Genomic DNA, 16,651 nt, shown 5'->3' on the forward strand with positions numbered 1-16,651 from the left:
TTTAACTTCTGTCTAATGTTTACAGGGATGTTGTGGAGATGACAGTGGTCTCATGGAAGTAGATGGATCTCATCCGTCAAGAACACTGAGTCTTAATGCTGCAGAATTAAAACAGCTTTTACAGAGTAAAGAAGAAAGTCCAGAAAGTTTATTCCTTCAACTAGAGAAGCATGTTTTGGTAAAAAAAAAAAAGATAGTCATTCATCCTATAATCAAACCATATTTTATCTGCCTTGGTTGTTTCATCTTTTTCATTGTTACTGTTTTGAATAGTGATCCCTGCAGTGAGTGGTAGTATTTTTTCAAAGTCATACCAAAATGAATTAATGGAAAGATTATTGAAATTGAAAATTTTAAAAAGTTGTTTTTTAAAATGTAGCATTTTCTTCATTGCAGTGTATATTCCTGTTCAGTTCATGCAAAAACTCATGTTAGCTGTTTTACTTTTTAAATTGGAAGTTGGAAATTTTTTGCTAAGTAAAATGTTAATGCTGAACATTTTATTATAATGGTTCGGTTTTCCACTGAAAGTATGTGGGCATAAGAAATATTATTTTTTAACTTGTTTTTTATGATTCAAGTTTTTTTCTTTTTTATCTTGAACCTAGGAACATTCTAAAGATGATGACAACCTGGATTCTTTGCAGGACAATATAGTTGGTCTTAGACAAATGCTGGAATCTGCAGGTGATCCTTTACCACTTAGTGATCAAGATGTGGAACCAGTACTTTCAGCTCCAGAATCTCTTCAAAATCTGTTTAACAATAGGTAAAACAAATTTTTGTGTTTTTGTCATTCTCTGGTGTCATTTGCCATATTTATTAATGTTATATTTTTCTCTAGTTTTAGCAAAATAAAATGAAACCCTTTTAGTAATTGGCATATTCCATCATCCAGCATTTTACCGCTTATGAAGTGCCAGGTATTGTGTTTGGGGCTGAGGATACAAACACAAAAGGGAAGTAATACTTGCTCAAGGAGGTCACATTCTTTAGGACCTTCACTGGTTTGCTTCACAACCACCCCCCCCCCCCAAAAGGGAGTTCAGCTGACCCAGCACTATTTAAGTCTCAAGTTTCTCAGCTATAAAATGATATCCTTTGAATATTTGTTGTAAAATTCTTGAAAATAATACTGCTAGCCCCATTTTAGTGAAGGAACAAAATCTATGTAGTATTGAAGAATCATTCCACTTACATTAATCTTTAATCTTTGCTAAGGACTAATTTTCTGAAGTAGCATATTTTTATGTTGCAGCACTATATTTACCAACTTCATATGTTTTAAATTATACTTTGCACAAGATTTGAAGGATGTTCTTAAATTTTTAAAATCACTAATGTATTTTCTAACTTTTGTTATAGGACTGCTTATGTGCTAGCTGATGTAATGGATGACCAACTGAAGTCCATGTGGTTTTCTCCCTTCCAGTCTGAAGAGATTGAAACAGATTTAGATTTGGTAAAGAATATTTTTTCATATATATCCAAAGAATTATTTTGAAGTTTTAGTTGGTGATAGTTTCCTTAGGCCCTAAAACATTTTACTTTGTGTCAAAATTCTATTTTCTGGCTTACTGATAGTTTCCTTATATTCTGTCTCATTTTGCACATTTCATTCTCTGTTTAGATTTCTCTATTTTTCACTTATATCTCATTTTAATCCTTGCATTGTCAGGGGTATTGATCTTTGAGAAACATTGCTGGAGTGGTAGGACTTTATTTTTGTTTATTTACTGTGCTCATTATAGTTCTTGCCATAGACTGAGTTCTCTTGGCAGATGTTTTGGGTTCTGTTTTCCTTTAAGCTTTTGCTCTTGCCCAAGAGATTCTCCTGACAGACTGTCACTTTGATCCTGTTTGGGGGTATGAGGAAGGAGTTGTGACAAATCCTGTTTTTTAATAGGGCATATTCAGTAAAGGAGAGCATTCTAATTCTTTGGTACACTGACAACTTTTTAAATTATGTACATTAAACTTGTATGAAGTTTGTTCTTTACAGTGATTTCTGAGGGAAAATAAATACTGTACTATGGTTATAAACATATTAATGGTGAGGCATTTTGCACTTTTGAGAAGTCTTTTGCGGAATATTTAATTTATGATTTAAAAACCATGTCTTACAATTTTTCATAATTATATGTTGGCTTTCACATATTTATATTTCACATATTATAAAAATTTGTCAAAATTATTCATAAGTATTTCTCTTTGAGATATATACTCCCTCTTTCCCCTGCCTTTCCCTTTCGTATCCTATGCCAGTATTGTGAAATTATTCTTTTATGATTACAGGTAAAAGTTGACCTAATTGAACTCTCTGAAAAATGTTATAGTGACTTTGATTTGCAAGCTGAATTAGAGCGTTCCTTTTTGTCAGAACCTTCATCTCCTGGGAGGACAAAGACTACTAAAGGTTTTAAGCTTGGCAAACACAAACATGAAACCTTTATAACATCGAGGTAAGCTTTGCTATTCTGTAACTCTCTTAAAAATATTGCATATGACTGAAGAACATTACAGATAGTTTCGTAAACTATACAAAATGGTGGTTGAAATATAAGCTGTCTTTGTTGTAAATCTTTTTTCTCAATCCACTTGTAAAAAAGGTCACTTAGTCAATTGGCTTATAGCTGTGGCCTGAAAAGAGGCTTGGGTTGGGCCATTGCTATATTTTTTGATTATAAGAAAACTTGAGTGGCTTGGATACTTATTACTTTATTTTATTTAAAGAAAAGGGAAATTAATTGGGTCTGTTTTTTTACTTACAAGTAGTTCCATTCTTTCTTTGACTTTATAGAATGTGTTGTCACTCTTATATGATGTTCCTCATAAAATTCATACTAACTTTTTAAGGGAAAGGAATTATTTTTGGCTTGAGGAAACATTTTTTAAACCCTTACCTTCTATTTTATAATCAATACTGTATATTGTTTCCACAGAAGAGCAATAAAAGCTAAGCAATAGGGGTTAGGTGACTTGCCTAGTGTCACAGAGCTAGGAAGTATCTGAGGCCTGGCTCTCAATCCATTGAGCCACTTAGCTGTCTCCAGAAAATAATCTTTTTGATGAAGTTTGGAAACACATGGAAGAGATCTTTGTTGGAGCTATCAGTAGTGTAAAATGGAGAAAACAGTGGGTTTTAAGTATTGAATTAATCCGTTTTAGTTCTCCTACTAATATATGAAAAATGAAAAAAAATATTTTCTATTAGTTTTAACTTAAATATTTCATAATTTTAATTAGTGGAAAATCTGAATACATTGAACCTGCCAAGAGAGCTCACATTGTGCCACCTCCTAGAGGAAGAGGCCGGGGAGGATTTGGACAGGGTATCAGACCCCATGATATCTTTCGTCAAAGGAAACAGAACACAAGTAGGCCACCATCTATGCACGTGGATGATTTTGTTGCAGCTGAAAGTAAAGAAGTGGTCCCACAGGATGGGTTACCACCACCAAAAAGACCACCCAAAGTATCACAGAAGATTTCTTCTCGTGGTGGGTTTTCAGGGAACCGAGGAGGACGAGGTGCTTTTCATAGTCAAAATAGGTTTTTCACGCCACCTGCTTCAAAAGGTAATTTATTTTTTGAAGTAGTGGATAATAGTTGATAATTCTCCTTTAAAAATGATGCTACTTTTTAGTCAGGATTATTCCATGATTCTCCATTTCTGAAAGAATCTTTATAGTGAATATATTTATAGGGTCAGGGAGGACTTTAAAAGAGAGATTGACTTATATTCATGTAAATGTTTCTCTGATGTTTTTATCCCAATATCTTCTTAAATCTTTCAGTAAGATTTAATGACTATTATTTTGATTTTTGTGAATTGGATTTATCCATCAAAATTACAAAATAATTTGTTTGAGATTATTTGTAGTTTATCAATATACATTCATCAAATTGCTTACCCAGGATTTTCTAAGTTAGAAGCTTATGCTTGAGTATTTAACTAGTAGATGTATTTGTGTTATATATAATAATGGTCTACCTTCCAAATATACATAGTGAAATGAAAATGAATGAATTTCTATAACTGTATCAATAATCTTTTGGAGTGTATTGTTTCTCTGTAGTTCTTTATTCAGTTATGTGCCTGTAAGTTTTTCAGTAAGCTATTAGTAGTATTCATCTTAGGTCTTAATAATGGGTGAAGTTACAAGTCATTAAATGCTGATGTTATATGTTATGTTTAGGAAATTATAGTCGTCGTGAGGGAACACGAGGTTCCAGCTGGAGTGCTCAAAGTACACCACGAGGAACCTATAATGAAAGTAGAGGAGGGCAGAGCAATTTTAGCAGGGGTCCTCTTCCACCACTTCGGCCACTCAGTTCTGCAGGTGGGTTGCATTTTTGGTTTGCAGATATGGGAAGGCATTTGCCCCTTTTAAGCTGGGAACATGAAAAACAAGCATACAGTGAAACTAACAAATTTCTATGTTTTTAAGCTAGTAATATTATCAGTGATTTCCAGAAATCTCCTGAACTTTTGGATAAGATTAAACATTTGTTCATACCTATCTTAAAAAAACATTGATTGGCAGGCCTTAGGTGCTTACTGTATTTCAGGTACTGTCCTAGAAACTAGGGATATGAAGAAGAAAAAAATGCCTGCCCTTAAGGAGCTTACATTTTAAGAGGGAAACATGTACATATGCAGCAATAAAGAGAACACATCAAAGAGATTCAAGGTCTAAAATAATGATAGACATTTTAGAAAAATACTTTTGGTCAGATTTGTTAACAAAATAACAATTAATAAACAGTGAGTTTGTAAATTTTCTTTATGTTCCTCAAAATGCCTTAAAAGTACTTAAAATTATTTGTAAAGCTGGACCTTAATAAATTAAGTCTTCAATATTAGATGTTGAATCTTTTTAAAATTCATTTTATGTTTTATTAAATGAAATCAAATTTTGTTCATTTCAATTCTACTTAGGATAATATATTTAATGTATTATTGAATAATAATAATAAATCATTTTTTACCCACCGGAACAAGGAAAGTGACAAAGGATTAAAATCACTGTATTTTTTTCTATTATAGGATATCGTCCAAGTCCACGTGACCGTGCTTCCAGAGGTCGGGGTGGACTTGGGCCTTCTTGGGCAAGCGCAAATAGTGGCAGTGGAGGCTCAAGAGGAAAGTTTGTTAGTGGAGGAAGCGGCAGAGGTCGTCACGTACGGTCCTTCACACGATAAAAAATTATTCTTGGGAACATTCTGAGAGCATAGACATTTCATCAAGACAATTTAAAAAAAATTAAGGCACTGAAGGACCAATTTAGACTTAACAGATATCGGGAGACATCTGAGAGAATATTTTTATCTGAAGAAAGATTTTGTTTGATACGAAACATGAAATTTCAATAAAAATCCAAACATTTTTATGTATGGTTGCATATTTTCTCTTTATATTCTAAAGCACTTTTGAGGGATTTCATAGAAAATGCAAGATGTATCTGAGTTGGGGCATTAAAAATTCTAGAATTTTTGTTATAAAATATTCTATGCCTGTGTAAAAAGTATTTTCCTCTGACTGGTTAAAAAAAATTAAAACTTTTTTCTTTTGTGATAGGAAAGCTCTATGAATTTGCATTGTGTCTCAGGTTGGAACTACTAGCCTAGTTTCGATGGGGTTACAGTTAATACTTTGTAATAAGGCATATCTTAATGCTATTTGGGGAGAAATTGGAAGCATTTACATATAGTAAGACATGAACTTTATATTAAAAGGTAAAATACATAAGTTTCAATACAAAAATTGTATTTTTCCCTCAGTTTTGTCACCCTGAATCTTTCTATCAATAATATGGAGTCTTGTTATCACAGATACTGTTTATTTATCTTTGTCAACTTAATACTTTTAATTTTTATAGTTGTGTGTTTGTGAGGTGAAGTATGAAAGGAAAGGTTCTGTTTGATAAGAAAATGATTGAAGGGAACAGAAGATCACACCTTTCCTCTTAGTTATTGCTGAGTTCTCTGATGTCTTAGGGTGTTTAAAAAAAAAAGGTGAGTGGAAAAATATGAGCACTTAAATCCAAACTACACCACATAATGCCTAACATAAATTCACTTTGTTTGTATACAGTACAATACCTTGCAGGGCTAAAGATGGAATCTTGTGATTTATAACATAGGGAAGGTCTTTAAAGTGTTGCTTTTGAGATTATCAAATGAGACAAAAGAATCTGAGGTTAGGCTAAGATGAAAGTTAATATGAGGTTCAAGTGGAATGAGATAACAGAATCACTGATTTGTCTTTTGGTCTTGAGTCTTTCTTGTAATGTGACCACCCAGTGATACTGTGCTGTATGTAATTGAATCCATAGCTATTTCCGTTTTTTAATAAGTGTATTTTAAGCTATTATGAAAATATCAAAGATAATAAATTGTTAATGTAAATTGGTTGGGGGAATTGAAGGTGGCTGATATTTTGACTGGGGAGTTAAGGTCCAAATGAGTGATAGTAAAGAAATGGAGGGAACTGTAAAGTTACATTATTGTCTTGTCTCTTGGGGATATGAGTATAGGAGTACATTATGGTCTGCAGAAAGAACTTCTTCAACTCTGTTTTCAATAATTGAATCCTTTGACATATCTAGAGGAGGCCTCCTCCAAGTTCATTCCTTGTCCTTATAGGAGGTTATTGTTTTCCAAAAGTAGATTTTGTTAGTGACAAATATACTCTGAATAGGAAAGTAGCTATTTACAAGGAAGCTTTTATGTTTTCAAAGGAATTCAGGAAAGAAAAGGTTAACTTTAGAAATTAGTAAATAATACGCATTTATCACTGGCATTGCTGATGAAAATATTTAGATTTTTGAAAATTTTGTTGATTATAAAAAAGAATTTATTTTGGTAGAACAAATTGCTCTCTTAAAGGCCCTCTAACAAATGTCTGGAGAATACATTAAAATCATCTGAGACTTCTTGAATGATAGAATAGAATTCTAACCTGTGATTATAAATAGAAAACAAGGTGTAAAACAGAGAGATGTGGGCTCCCCAAAGATGGCTGCCATCCATCCTCATGTGGGATGTCCAGCATAGGGTCCAAGTGGAACAGGGCTTGCTTATAGATGGTGAGGCATTCCAAATACTCCCACTTGTAGATGGCATACTAATTATATCCAGCTCCAGAATACTATAGAGCCTCCTAAATGAGGTTCATATTCACTCAAGAGAATTTGGCCCAACTAGCCACAGATAAAAACAGGTTCATCAGCCAACACATACATCTGGGACAGATATTGCCAACCAACAATAAACTAGAACTGAAGAAGAGGAAGAGTAGGCTAGATTGCTTGTAGAATATTGTGCTATTTTCTGAATAATTTCCAGTTTTATTCTAAACAAAGACCTATCTTTAAAATGTCAGCATTGTTCTGGTGATACTATTATTTTTAAACCTTTACCTTCTGACTTGGAATCATTTCTAAAATAGAAGAATGGTAAGGGCTTCACAGTTGAGATTAACTGACTTGCCCAGGATCACACAGATAGAAGTATCTGCGGCTTGAATCCAGGGCCTCCTGACTCCAGTCCTGGTGCTCTAATCACTGTGCTACCTAGATGCCCTGATACTATCTTTATAAAGCATGGAAATATCACAATCACTGAGGAAAGTTTCAGGTTCCCCAAAGCTTAATGGTGGCTTTGAGTAAGTGGTAGCATATTACCAATATAATGATCAGAAAAGAAGCCACATGCCAGGGTCTTTGAAAAATGAGGGATAGTTCATGCAGAGGTGCTGACTTGTGTCCATGGAACACTGAGTTCTAGAGGAAGGTCCTCAAGGACAAGAATTACACAGGATAAATTGTATATGGATTGAAATCTCTCCCATTGGAAGAAGTATCCACATTAATGAAATCACAGATCATAAAAGTAAGTAATAAAAAATGCAACAGGTAACTTTCTGTAAACACTTGTGCTTTTAAGACACAGCCAAATTTGAGAATTGTTTGTATTAATCTTTTAAGAATATGGAAAAGACAGCATCTCTGAAATGTTACCCATCTGCTAGAAAAGTGCTATTAGCTAATCATTGTATTTAAGTTCTGGGTCAGATCAGGTTTTTATTGTTTTTAGCTAGTAGCAATTGCCAAATATTCAGAATAAACAGACAAAATGTGCTCTTCAAGGAAATATGATAAAGTTTCAGATTCTAAGAGTGAATTTCTAATCATGTAAGAGCACTTAAGAGATTGATTAGGGGACTTGTCCCAGATAGACTAGCTTTAGTTTTTGAGGAAGTTAATTCAAAAGGAAGGATGAGAAATTTTGGACAACACTATTAAGCAGTGGCTCATTTTTTCCTGGAAATAATTCATTAAAAATAGTTAATAATTAACATCCCAAATAAGCCTAACATAGTTTTAGGCCTATATAAGGCAGAATAGGATGTGATATGGAATACCCCCTTTTTGAAGGTGTTTTGCAAATACAAGTTTCTTGTGGCTAGCTAGAAGAGTTTGACATTTGCTCTGTGAGCATATTTTGTTAATAGAGTCTCTTTTTGTACATATCATAATTTGAGGAAGGCTAAGATTCCATAATTCTAGCTGGTTTGCATTTGGTTAGTTAATTTGTAATTTTCAGAACTTCATTTTCATGGCTCCTTCCCTTCAATGAGGAGGTCATAACTCATTCCTCCCCTTACTAATAAGACAGGGGTTCTTAGCTTTTATGGTGTCCTGGACCCTTTTGGCAGTCTGTCGAAATCTATATACATCTCTCCAAATAATGTTTGAAAAATGCATAAACCAAGATACATAAGATTATAATAGAAACCAAACAAGTTCATGGATGCCAAGTCAGGAAACCCTGACCTAGCTGCTAGCCTTTTTATGCTGAACATTTTTGGATTCAACCAGGCTGGTCCCTAGACAGCAGATTGGCAGTTAAAATTGCTGGGCTGCATTTGAATGCTTTCCCGCCCTGTAGGACTGCTTTATCTTGCAAATATCTCTTGCAAGTCTCTTTTGACATCATGAGGCATTATAGTAGTATTTACAATGGTACAGTAAAGTTTTCAACATACATTGTATTTTTAAAATCCAGATAAGAGATTAGGGCTTATTTGAGAATGAGCTCTTGAGTTTGCTGAAATTGAGTCAATTGTCTTGGGAGAACTAGTGGAAGAGCCTGGGGATACTAAGCCCAGAAAAGGTAAGAGTTAGGAGAAATACAACAGTTGTGTTCAAATATTCAGGAGTACTTTCACATGGAGGAAGGTACTGGATTTGATCTGCTTGGCACCAAAGGGCAGAACAGAGCAGAAAAGTAATAGAAGTTGTAGAGTCAGATTTCGGTTCAATACAGGGAAAAACTTGTTGTTTAAATAGAAGTACAGCGGGATACCTTGGAAGGTAATGGATTCCCCCCTCGCTGGAATTTTATAAGCAGTAGGTTTTGGGGTATATATTGTAACGGTTATTACTTTTAAGATAATGGTTAGGCTTGATAGACTCTGGGTTGTTAGTCATGAATCTAGTCTTAACTATTCTGTAACATTTTGACAAGTGTTTTTCAGGAGGATCTTTTAATTTTTTATAAAAGCATTTGATCATGGTAAATACATTTGGATTGTAAATGCTAGCAGTCCCATTTCTCTCTAGATCAGGTCAAATGTTAGCATTTTTGTAGGATTTTTATCTGTTTTTGTTTCAAATTTCTGCCCCATAGTGAATATGGATTAGTACTTTACAATATGAAAAAGTCTTAGCACAAAACTGAAGACCAATCTTTGTTAACAAAGTTGTAGTAGGTATGATAGCTTTCTTTCATCTGTGTACATACAATATTTGGTTTGTGCTTTTATTCCATTCACAGCAATGGGAAATATGTTTTTGTTTTTGTTTTTGCGGGGGACTGGTGGGGAGGGTGGATGGGGGAGACCTTTGTGTCTTATTAAAGATTTATGAAGTGGGCATTGAGTCAGTCAAGAAACATTATATGCCAGGCACTGCTTTGAGAAATAGACTTTGAGTCTGCTTTTGATTGCTATACTCGAGTTATGACTAGTATTTCATGCTTTGTAGTTTAACTGTTGTATTTCATGTTAACATGGTGTTCTGGAAATGTTATTTCTGTCCACTTTGCTTGTGGTCACTTTCTTTCCCTATACAAAAAGTTTTGAAATATATATATGCATATTATATGTATATTTTAAAAACGGAATAAACTTTTAGGTATTCATCTGAAAAAGTATTTTCTTTCTGAGATAAAAAGACAAGTTAGTAAAGCTGAATATGTGAGAATAAGAGGGCCATCTCTTTTTTTGTATGACTTTAAAAGTTTATAAGTAGTTATTAAATCAGTGGTTGGACTTGCCAAGTATTAAGTGGCTTCCTTGCTCTTCCTTGCATATGGAAAAGAGGCTTTGGGAGTTGTCAGATTATAGCTTTTTATAAGCTAGGTATAGGGCACTCATTTCATCCTAGGGTTTAGCAAGCCTAATTACCCTAAAATTCAGTTCTAGCACCTACCCCAGCAATTTAAAAACTAATCTCTGGGGGAAGATTCTGACCAAAATTATAATGTTCTCTTTGTAGAGCAGGGTAAACTTGAATGTGAAGAACTGAATCATCATTTAAATATAATTGGCTTGTTTTGTAATCCTTTGTATTTTATTTTATGCATTTAAAAACATTCTGAGAAAAGGGTCTATGACACAAAAAAGATTAGGAATCCCTTTTCAATAACATACCCATGATCCCCCTCAGGATGAATAAGCAAGGTCTCACTAGAAGGAAGCAACTGTAAGCCATAATCTTTCATAAATATTACAATTCATAACTTTTTTGAGAGTTTTAATGCATTTGAGTTATTTTATTTTAAAAATTCAATTGGATTAAAAAGAACTTTTTTGAATTAAGCATGCAGAAAAAGCAAAACAATAACAAAACCTGTTCAATTGTTTGTTCCAATTCAGAACTTAGTATTCATAAAACAAAACGGATTACCAGGAAGTATAACAAATTGATTATAATTTACACCTGTGTTTTAAATTTTAGACATTTAAAGACCATCACAAGGATCCCTTTAGATTATATGCCTGTTCTCTGTACAATACAGCCCAAGAAGATCTTTGTTTACCATTTTATATGAAAACGGAGATCTTTATGGTATTTTCAAAAAGCCTATTTTAGGTGAAGTCCAGAGTGGCCCTATTTTATGGCAAATTCCATATGATAACTACAGTCAGGCTGTGGAGCTTTTATAAGGCCAAGACCATTTGCCAACAAATGTATTACTTCAGTACTTTTTTCTTTTTTTAACATGGATTCACAGTATCATAGATTTAGAGCTGGAAGGGACCTTAGAGGCCACCTATTCCATGCAATTTGCTCAAGGTTACAAAGGAAGTAACCAGGTTGGGATTTGAACCCAGGTCCTCTGACTCCAAATCTGTTCTCTTTCCACTGTACCATGTTGACGCCTGACTGATTCTTGTTAATGTATTTTAAATAAGTAATGTGACTTCAATGTAAACAATTTCAAATAATTTCTTATGAACTTTTGTAACTAGTTATGATGATATTAAAGATATCAAATGTTAATTCTCTGACTCTAGTGTAATGTATGAAAGTGTTATTTGTGTGTAGGGGCATCTGCTTTCAATCCCAGCTCCTGGGGAGGCAGACAAAGGCTGATGGATCTCTTGAGCTTAGGAGTTCTGAGCTGCACTGGACTAAAGGTAGTGGGGGCGTGTTTGCCCTAAACCCAGCTTCAATATGGTGAGCCTGTGGGATCAAAGGAGGGGGTGGTGGGTGAAACCTGTCCTGCTCAAGGTGGGATCAGGCTAGAGAGGCTATTCTGGTAACTCAGAGACACTGCACTAACTACATGAGTTAAACTTGATACAAGTAAAAGGTAGGTGCATATGTTATTTCTTTAATAGAAAGAAGCCACTATTTTCAAAGTATTTTTTTGTAGAAAAAAAAAATAGAACTCATTGGGTTGACTTTTTTCCCCACATACCTTTCCCCCTAATAAGTCGTTTCCCAGCTTTCAACTGCAGAATTTAACTGGACAACCTGTCATCTAAGTTTTTTTCTTAGAAAATATTGATTTGGAATATTTTATCTATCACTAAGATTTAGCTTTTACCAAGCCCTGTTTCATCCACCATGTCATAATTTATTTTTTTACCTTGTAGAATAGTTTTGGGAAAGGAAAAAAATGATTTTAGACAAACTATTTATAAACAAAGATTTATTTGAAACACTATTATAAAGTCAAAGAAGTTATAGCAATATAATATATTGAAACATGATAACTATATTTAATCTCATAAAGCCCTCTTCATTGTTGGACAAGTAGTGAATAGTTTCCTATTGTGTAACTGATTATGCAGATGATATAGACAACTGTCAGGCTTGGTAACAAGTCTGTATGTTAAAAGGCACATATTTTATGGCATAGTGTATGTCAAACACTGATGCAAACAGATTTTTGAGCAACGATTTCTATTTGGGATAAAATTGTTTAAAATGTAAATGAAAATATGAAAATATAGATAACATAAAGAATAATTTAGGTAACTATTCCCAAGTAGCAGGACTGCTAAATTTTTTTATAGTTAATAACTCAGTAAAACAATTGCAATTAAGTGCTACATTTAGAAGCAAGTGATTACAAATTCCATATGACTGCAATAAGGTGATAGATCCATTATGGATGTTCCTAGGTTGAAGAATTGTGCAGCACCTGTCCAGAAACAAAATATGAAAAGTATAGAGTAACTGTAGATACAAACAGATTTTATTTTTTAATAGATCCATGCCAAGTTCAGAATGGATCTATTCTAATGTAAAATAGCTCTAAGTTCATAGCTGTCTTATGTAGCACCTCATAGGAAACCTTTAATGGAAGTCTCAAATTATTAGAATGATAACTGGTTGTCAAAGCTTTAACCCATTACATAATATAGAGATATAAACACCCACAAATAGTGTTAAAAAAAAAAGGCAAAAAGTAGTGCTAAAAATATCAACCTCAATGGAGAGTAGGGGAAGTTTTTCTGCATGTGAAATTTTTGAGAATGGATGCCTATATTTCTGCAATAGAGAAGGGACTACCCTCTGTTTCTTGGAGAAAAACTTATGGAAGATTGTTTCTCTATGTTCTAGGTAGTCAGGAGTGATGAGATGTTCTTTTTTAAAAAATTTTTATTTTATTTTTATTTTAAAACCCTTATCTTCCACCTTGGAGTCAATACTGTGTATTGGCTAGGCAGAAGAGTGGTAAGAGCTAGGCAGTGGGTGTCAAGTGACTTGCCCAGGGTCACACAACTGGGAAGTGTCTGAGGCCAGATTTGAACCCATGACCTCCCGTCTCTAGGCCTGGCTCTCAATCCACCTAGCTACCCAGCTGCCCCCCTGTGATGAGATGTTCTAAAGCAAGGTTGGGGGGGGGGGGAGGCCTGAAGTAGAGAGGGGGAAACTGCCCTTGTCAGGAAAGTGATCCAAAGGGAAGGAAAAGGAAGAGCTGTCCCTATCTGAGACTCCTGAAGAGGCAGGAACTAGAGGCTGATCAGTTTTCCCAGAATGATGTGGTAGAGCCACACATGCTAGTCACTTCAAGTGTCTGTATGTGCAAGGAAGTGATCTAAGTTTAGGTAACAAACAAGAACTAGAGGTCCTAATATTAGGCAATTTTAACCTTGGCAATCACAGAGTTACTGGGTAGAAAACCATGATTAGAGTGTCTTTGCATGGGTATATTTTATTCAAAATACAAAAGGTAAAGTGGGGAGGGGGTGCGTATAGCACTGTACAATAATAAGGTACAAATTAGTGAGGAAATCAAAGAACTAGAAGCACAAAGTTATCAAACTCTTGAGAAAAGGTCAGTAAAAGAATAAATTAAGACTTTGAAGGTGGAATATAAATCACTTTAGAGGAAATAGATGACTTTGGGAAACATCATAAGGCACACACAGAGGCATGATAAAGTAGTAATGAGAGATATTCAGTTACCCAGAAATTTGCTGGATTAAAATTCTACAGTAGATATCTCGAGAGGAATGGGATAATCTCAAGAATTAAACTTTTTTTTTTAAACCCTTACCAATACTACTTATTGGTTTGAAGGTAGAAGAGCAGTAAGGGCTAGGCAATGGGGATCGAGTGACTTGCCCAGGGTCACACAGCTAGAAGTGTCTGAAATCAAATTTGAACCTAGGACCTCCTGTCTCTAGGGCTGGCTCTCAATCCACTGAGCTGTCCAGCTGCCCCCTCAAGAATTAAAATTTGAAAACACAAAGGGAAAAAAATTCCAGTGAGAAAAGATCTATCTGAAGAGTGTGGTCTGAATGCATGGGGTCATTTACAAACTTAGATGAAAAATATAATTATACAGAAGATGCAATGTATGGTCTGATAATATTTTCAGGAATCCTAAAGTTCAGAATGAGCTGGTGCTTGCAAGAGAAACTGAGGGCAATGAAAAGGATTTGTTTAGCTGTACTGGGAAGGGAAAAAAAGGGCAAAGAAGAGTTAGGGCTTATTTTGTTGAAGGGGAAGGTCTGATAACTACCAACAGATTAGTTTCATTTGCCTTAAAACACACACACACACACACACACACACACACACACACACACACACACACACACACACACACCCCCCCACACACACACACCCCCTTTACCTTCTATCTTAAAATCAATAGTAGTATTGGCTCCAAGGCAGAAGAGTGGTAAGTGACTTGCCCAGAGTAGCAGCTGGAAATGCCTGAGCTCACATTTGAATCCAAGACTGCCTATCTGTAGGCAGGCTCACTGTCTGCTGGCTCTTTCCCCCCCTCCCCTCATTTGCAATCATAGCAACTACAGGGTTACTAAAAGAATAGATGGGGGAGATGCCCAAGTTTTAGCTAAGCCTCTGATGAAATATCTCTATCATTCTTATGGAGAAGACAATGTAGAGGAGGCATCCGTAATAATTAGTGAATTCAGAACTGGTTGGCTGGCCAAGTTCAAACAATGGTTGTTAATGGTTCAATGTCTACATGACGCTATTGGAGTATCCCAGGAATCTGCTTAGCCCTGTGCTATTTAACTTTTTATCATTAACTTGGATAAAGTCACAGATGCATTTACACATGGAGTGTTTTACAAATCTTAGTTAAAGGAGTTTCAGTGGAAAAGAAAGGGTCATGGGGAAAAAATGTCTAAATACATCCACCAATCTAGAAAAACCGAGATTTCCCCTACCTCCTCCTCTCCTGCCCCACCTGGGACCCTTTCAGAGTGTCCTTGAGGTCAAAACTATTTTCACCATAATGTTTAGACATTTTAATATCTATTAAATACTAACACATAACCTATAAGGAAAAGCTCTTGGGAGGGCCTTCAAAAAATTCTATTGAGTGTAAAGATGTCCTATGATTTAAGAAGTTTGCGAACCATGAATAGGAAGAAAAATATCAGCAGAATCATCCAGTTATTTATAAGACATAGGAAATCAAAAGAAAAAAATCTAGTCTTGGGATGTTGTCTACGAAGACAATATATAAATAACAAGCTGGATGAGTGAGAGATCCTAATGCAAGAAAGCAAATTTTACCTTACCAAGGATCACTAACACTTGGTGGGGGGATCCATGATTGTAAATATGACACTGGAAGAGTAAATTTTAGGAAACCAGAATAGGCAAAATGTGCTTTTTAGGGGTGGGGTGGAGAGTAGGGCCGTATCTTGCAAAGATATGCTCATCTGAATAAATCTAGGAACTGGAGAGAAGCATGGTGGAGATCAGTGAAGAGAGCCTGGACTTAGGCACAGAACCATAGAAATAACCTGGAAAACATTAAAATCCTGGCCAAAAATGATTTAAATAATGGAGTGGCTCAACTCTTCATTTTTTTTGGTTTCTCTGGGAGTATGAGATCTGTCCTGGGTAATTTCAAATCACCAGTTCAGGTTAATTACTGCAATTCGGGGCACCAACAGATATGATTGCTATACGACTCCCAATGACCACAGAAAGGTCACGGTGAACAGGAGATGCTTCAGGCTTACAGAAATACAAACGTCCTGATTTTCAGAAAATGGAATCTTCAAAATATAGTTCAGAAAGCTTGGCTTGGATTATTGGGAAAAGTTTACAACATATTTATTTCAAGGCAAAAACATTTAATGAAATGTCTAATGGGAATGTAGGGCATATTCTTTCATAAATATACCATCAATGGAAAGAATAGCCTGTGCAAGGAAATGTGTATAGGGCATATCAGTGGCCAGGCCCACAAGGGAAGGGGTTTATGCCCATGCTTCAAAGTACAACATATCATTTAAAGGATAGTTAATGGACAATTGAAAAACAGGAAGCAGTGATCACAAGGACTTTATTCATGGTAGATAAATTCTTCCCATTTTCAAGTGACTAGAAGATCAGGGAATGCTGTAATTCTATTTTGGCCAGGTCATAGCAAACTATTTGATGAAATGCTAGATTAATATTTCTTGTAGACAGGATACTTAGACTTAGTGGAATGGCTGAACCCCAAACATAGTCATTCGTGGATCAATGATATTGCCATCTTGGTGTTGTGGTATCTCAGAGAGCTGCACTCAGCCCTCTGCTATTTGAGATTTTTTGTTAACAGTGTGGATAAAGGCACAGGTAGCAAC

The 16,651-nt window shown here is 35.1% G+C and overlaps 1 protein-coding gene and 1 long non-coding RNA gene across 11 annotated transcripts in view; one reads left to right on the top strand and one right to left on the bottom strand.

Annotated features, from left to right (window-relative positions):
* The window catches only part of VIRMA (vir like m6A methyltransferase associated), a 91,144-nt gene extending 79,571 nt beyond the window's left edge, over positions 1-11,573 (top strand). For both annotated transcript variants that reach the window (XM_056823310.1, XM_056823312.1), the window contains exons 18-24: positions 26-178; positions 609-769; positions 1,366-1,462; positions 2,296-2,462; positions 3,247-3,578; positions 4,200-4,343; positions 5,051-11,573. In XM_056823310.1, the coding sequence (XP_056679288.1) occupies positions 26-178; positions 609-769; positions 1,366-1,462; positions 2,296-2,462; positions 3,247-3,578; positions 4,200-4,343; positions 5,051-5,205 (1,209 nt within the window). In that variant the 3' untranslated portion in view covers positions 5,206-11,573. The remainder of the gene's footprint in view (positions 1-25; positions 179-608; positions 770-1,365; positions 1,463-2,295; positions 2,463-3,246; positions 3,579-4,199; positions 4,344-5,050) is intronic.
* Positions 11,574-12,213: 640 nt separating this feature from the next.
* The window catches only part of LOC103106520 (uncharacterized), a 53,262-nt gene continuing 48,824 nt past the window's right edge, over positions 12,214-16,651 (bottom strand). For all 9 annotated transcript variants that reach the window (XR_008917568.1, XR_008917573.1, XR_008917572.1 and 6 more), the window contains one exon: positions 12,214-12,723. This is a non-coding gene — a long non-coding RNA (uncharacterized LOC103106520). The remainder of the gene's footprint in view (positions 12,724-16,651) is intronic.

This window comes from Monodelphis domestica, chromosome 3, assembly GCF_027887165.1.
Source record: "Monodelphis domestica isolate mMonDom1 chromosome 3, mMonDom1.pri, whole genome shotgun sequence".
Lineage (NCBI taxonomy): Eukaryota > Metazoa > Chordata > Mammalia > Didelphimorphia > Didelphidae > Monodelphis > Monodelphis domestica.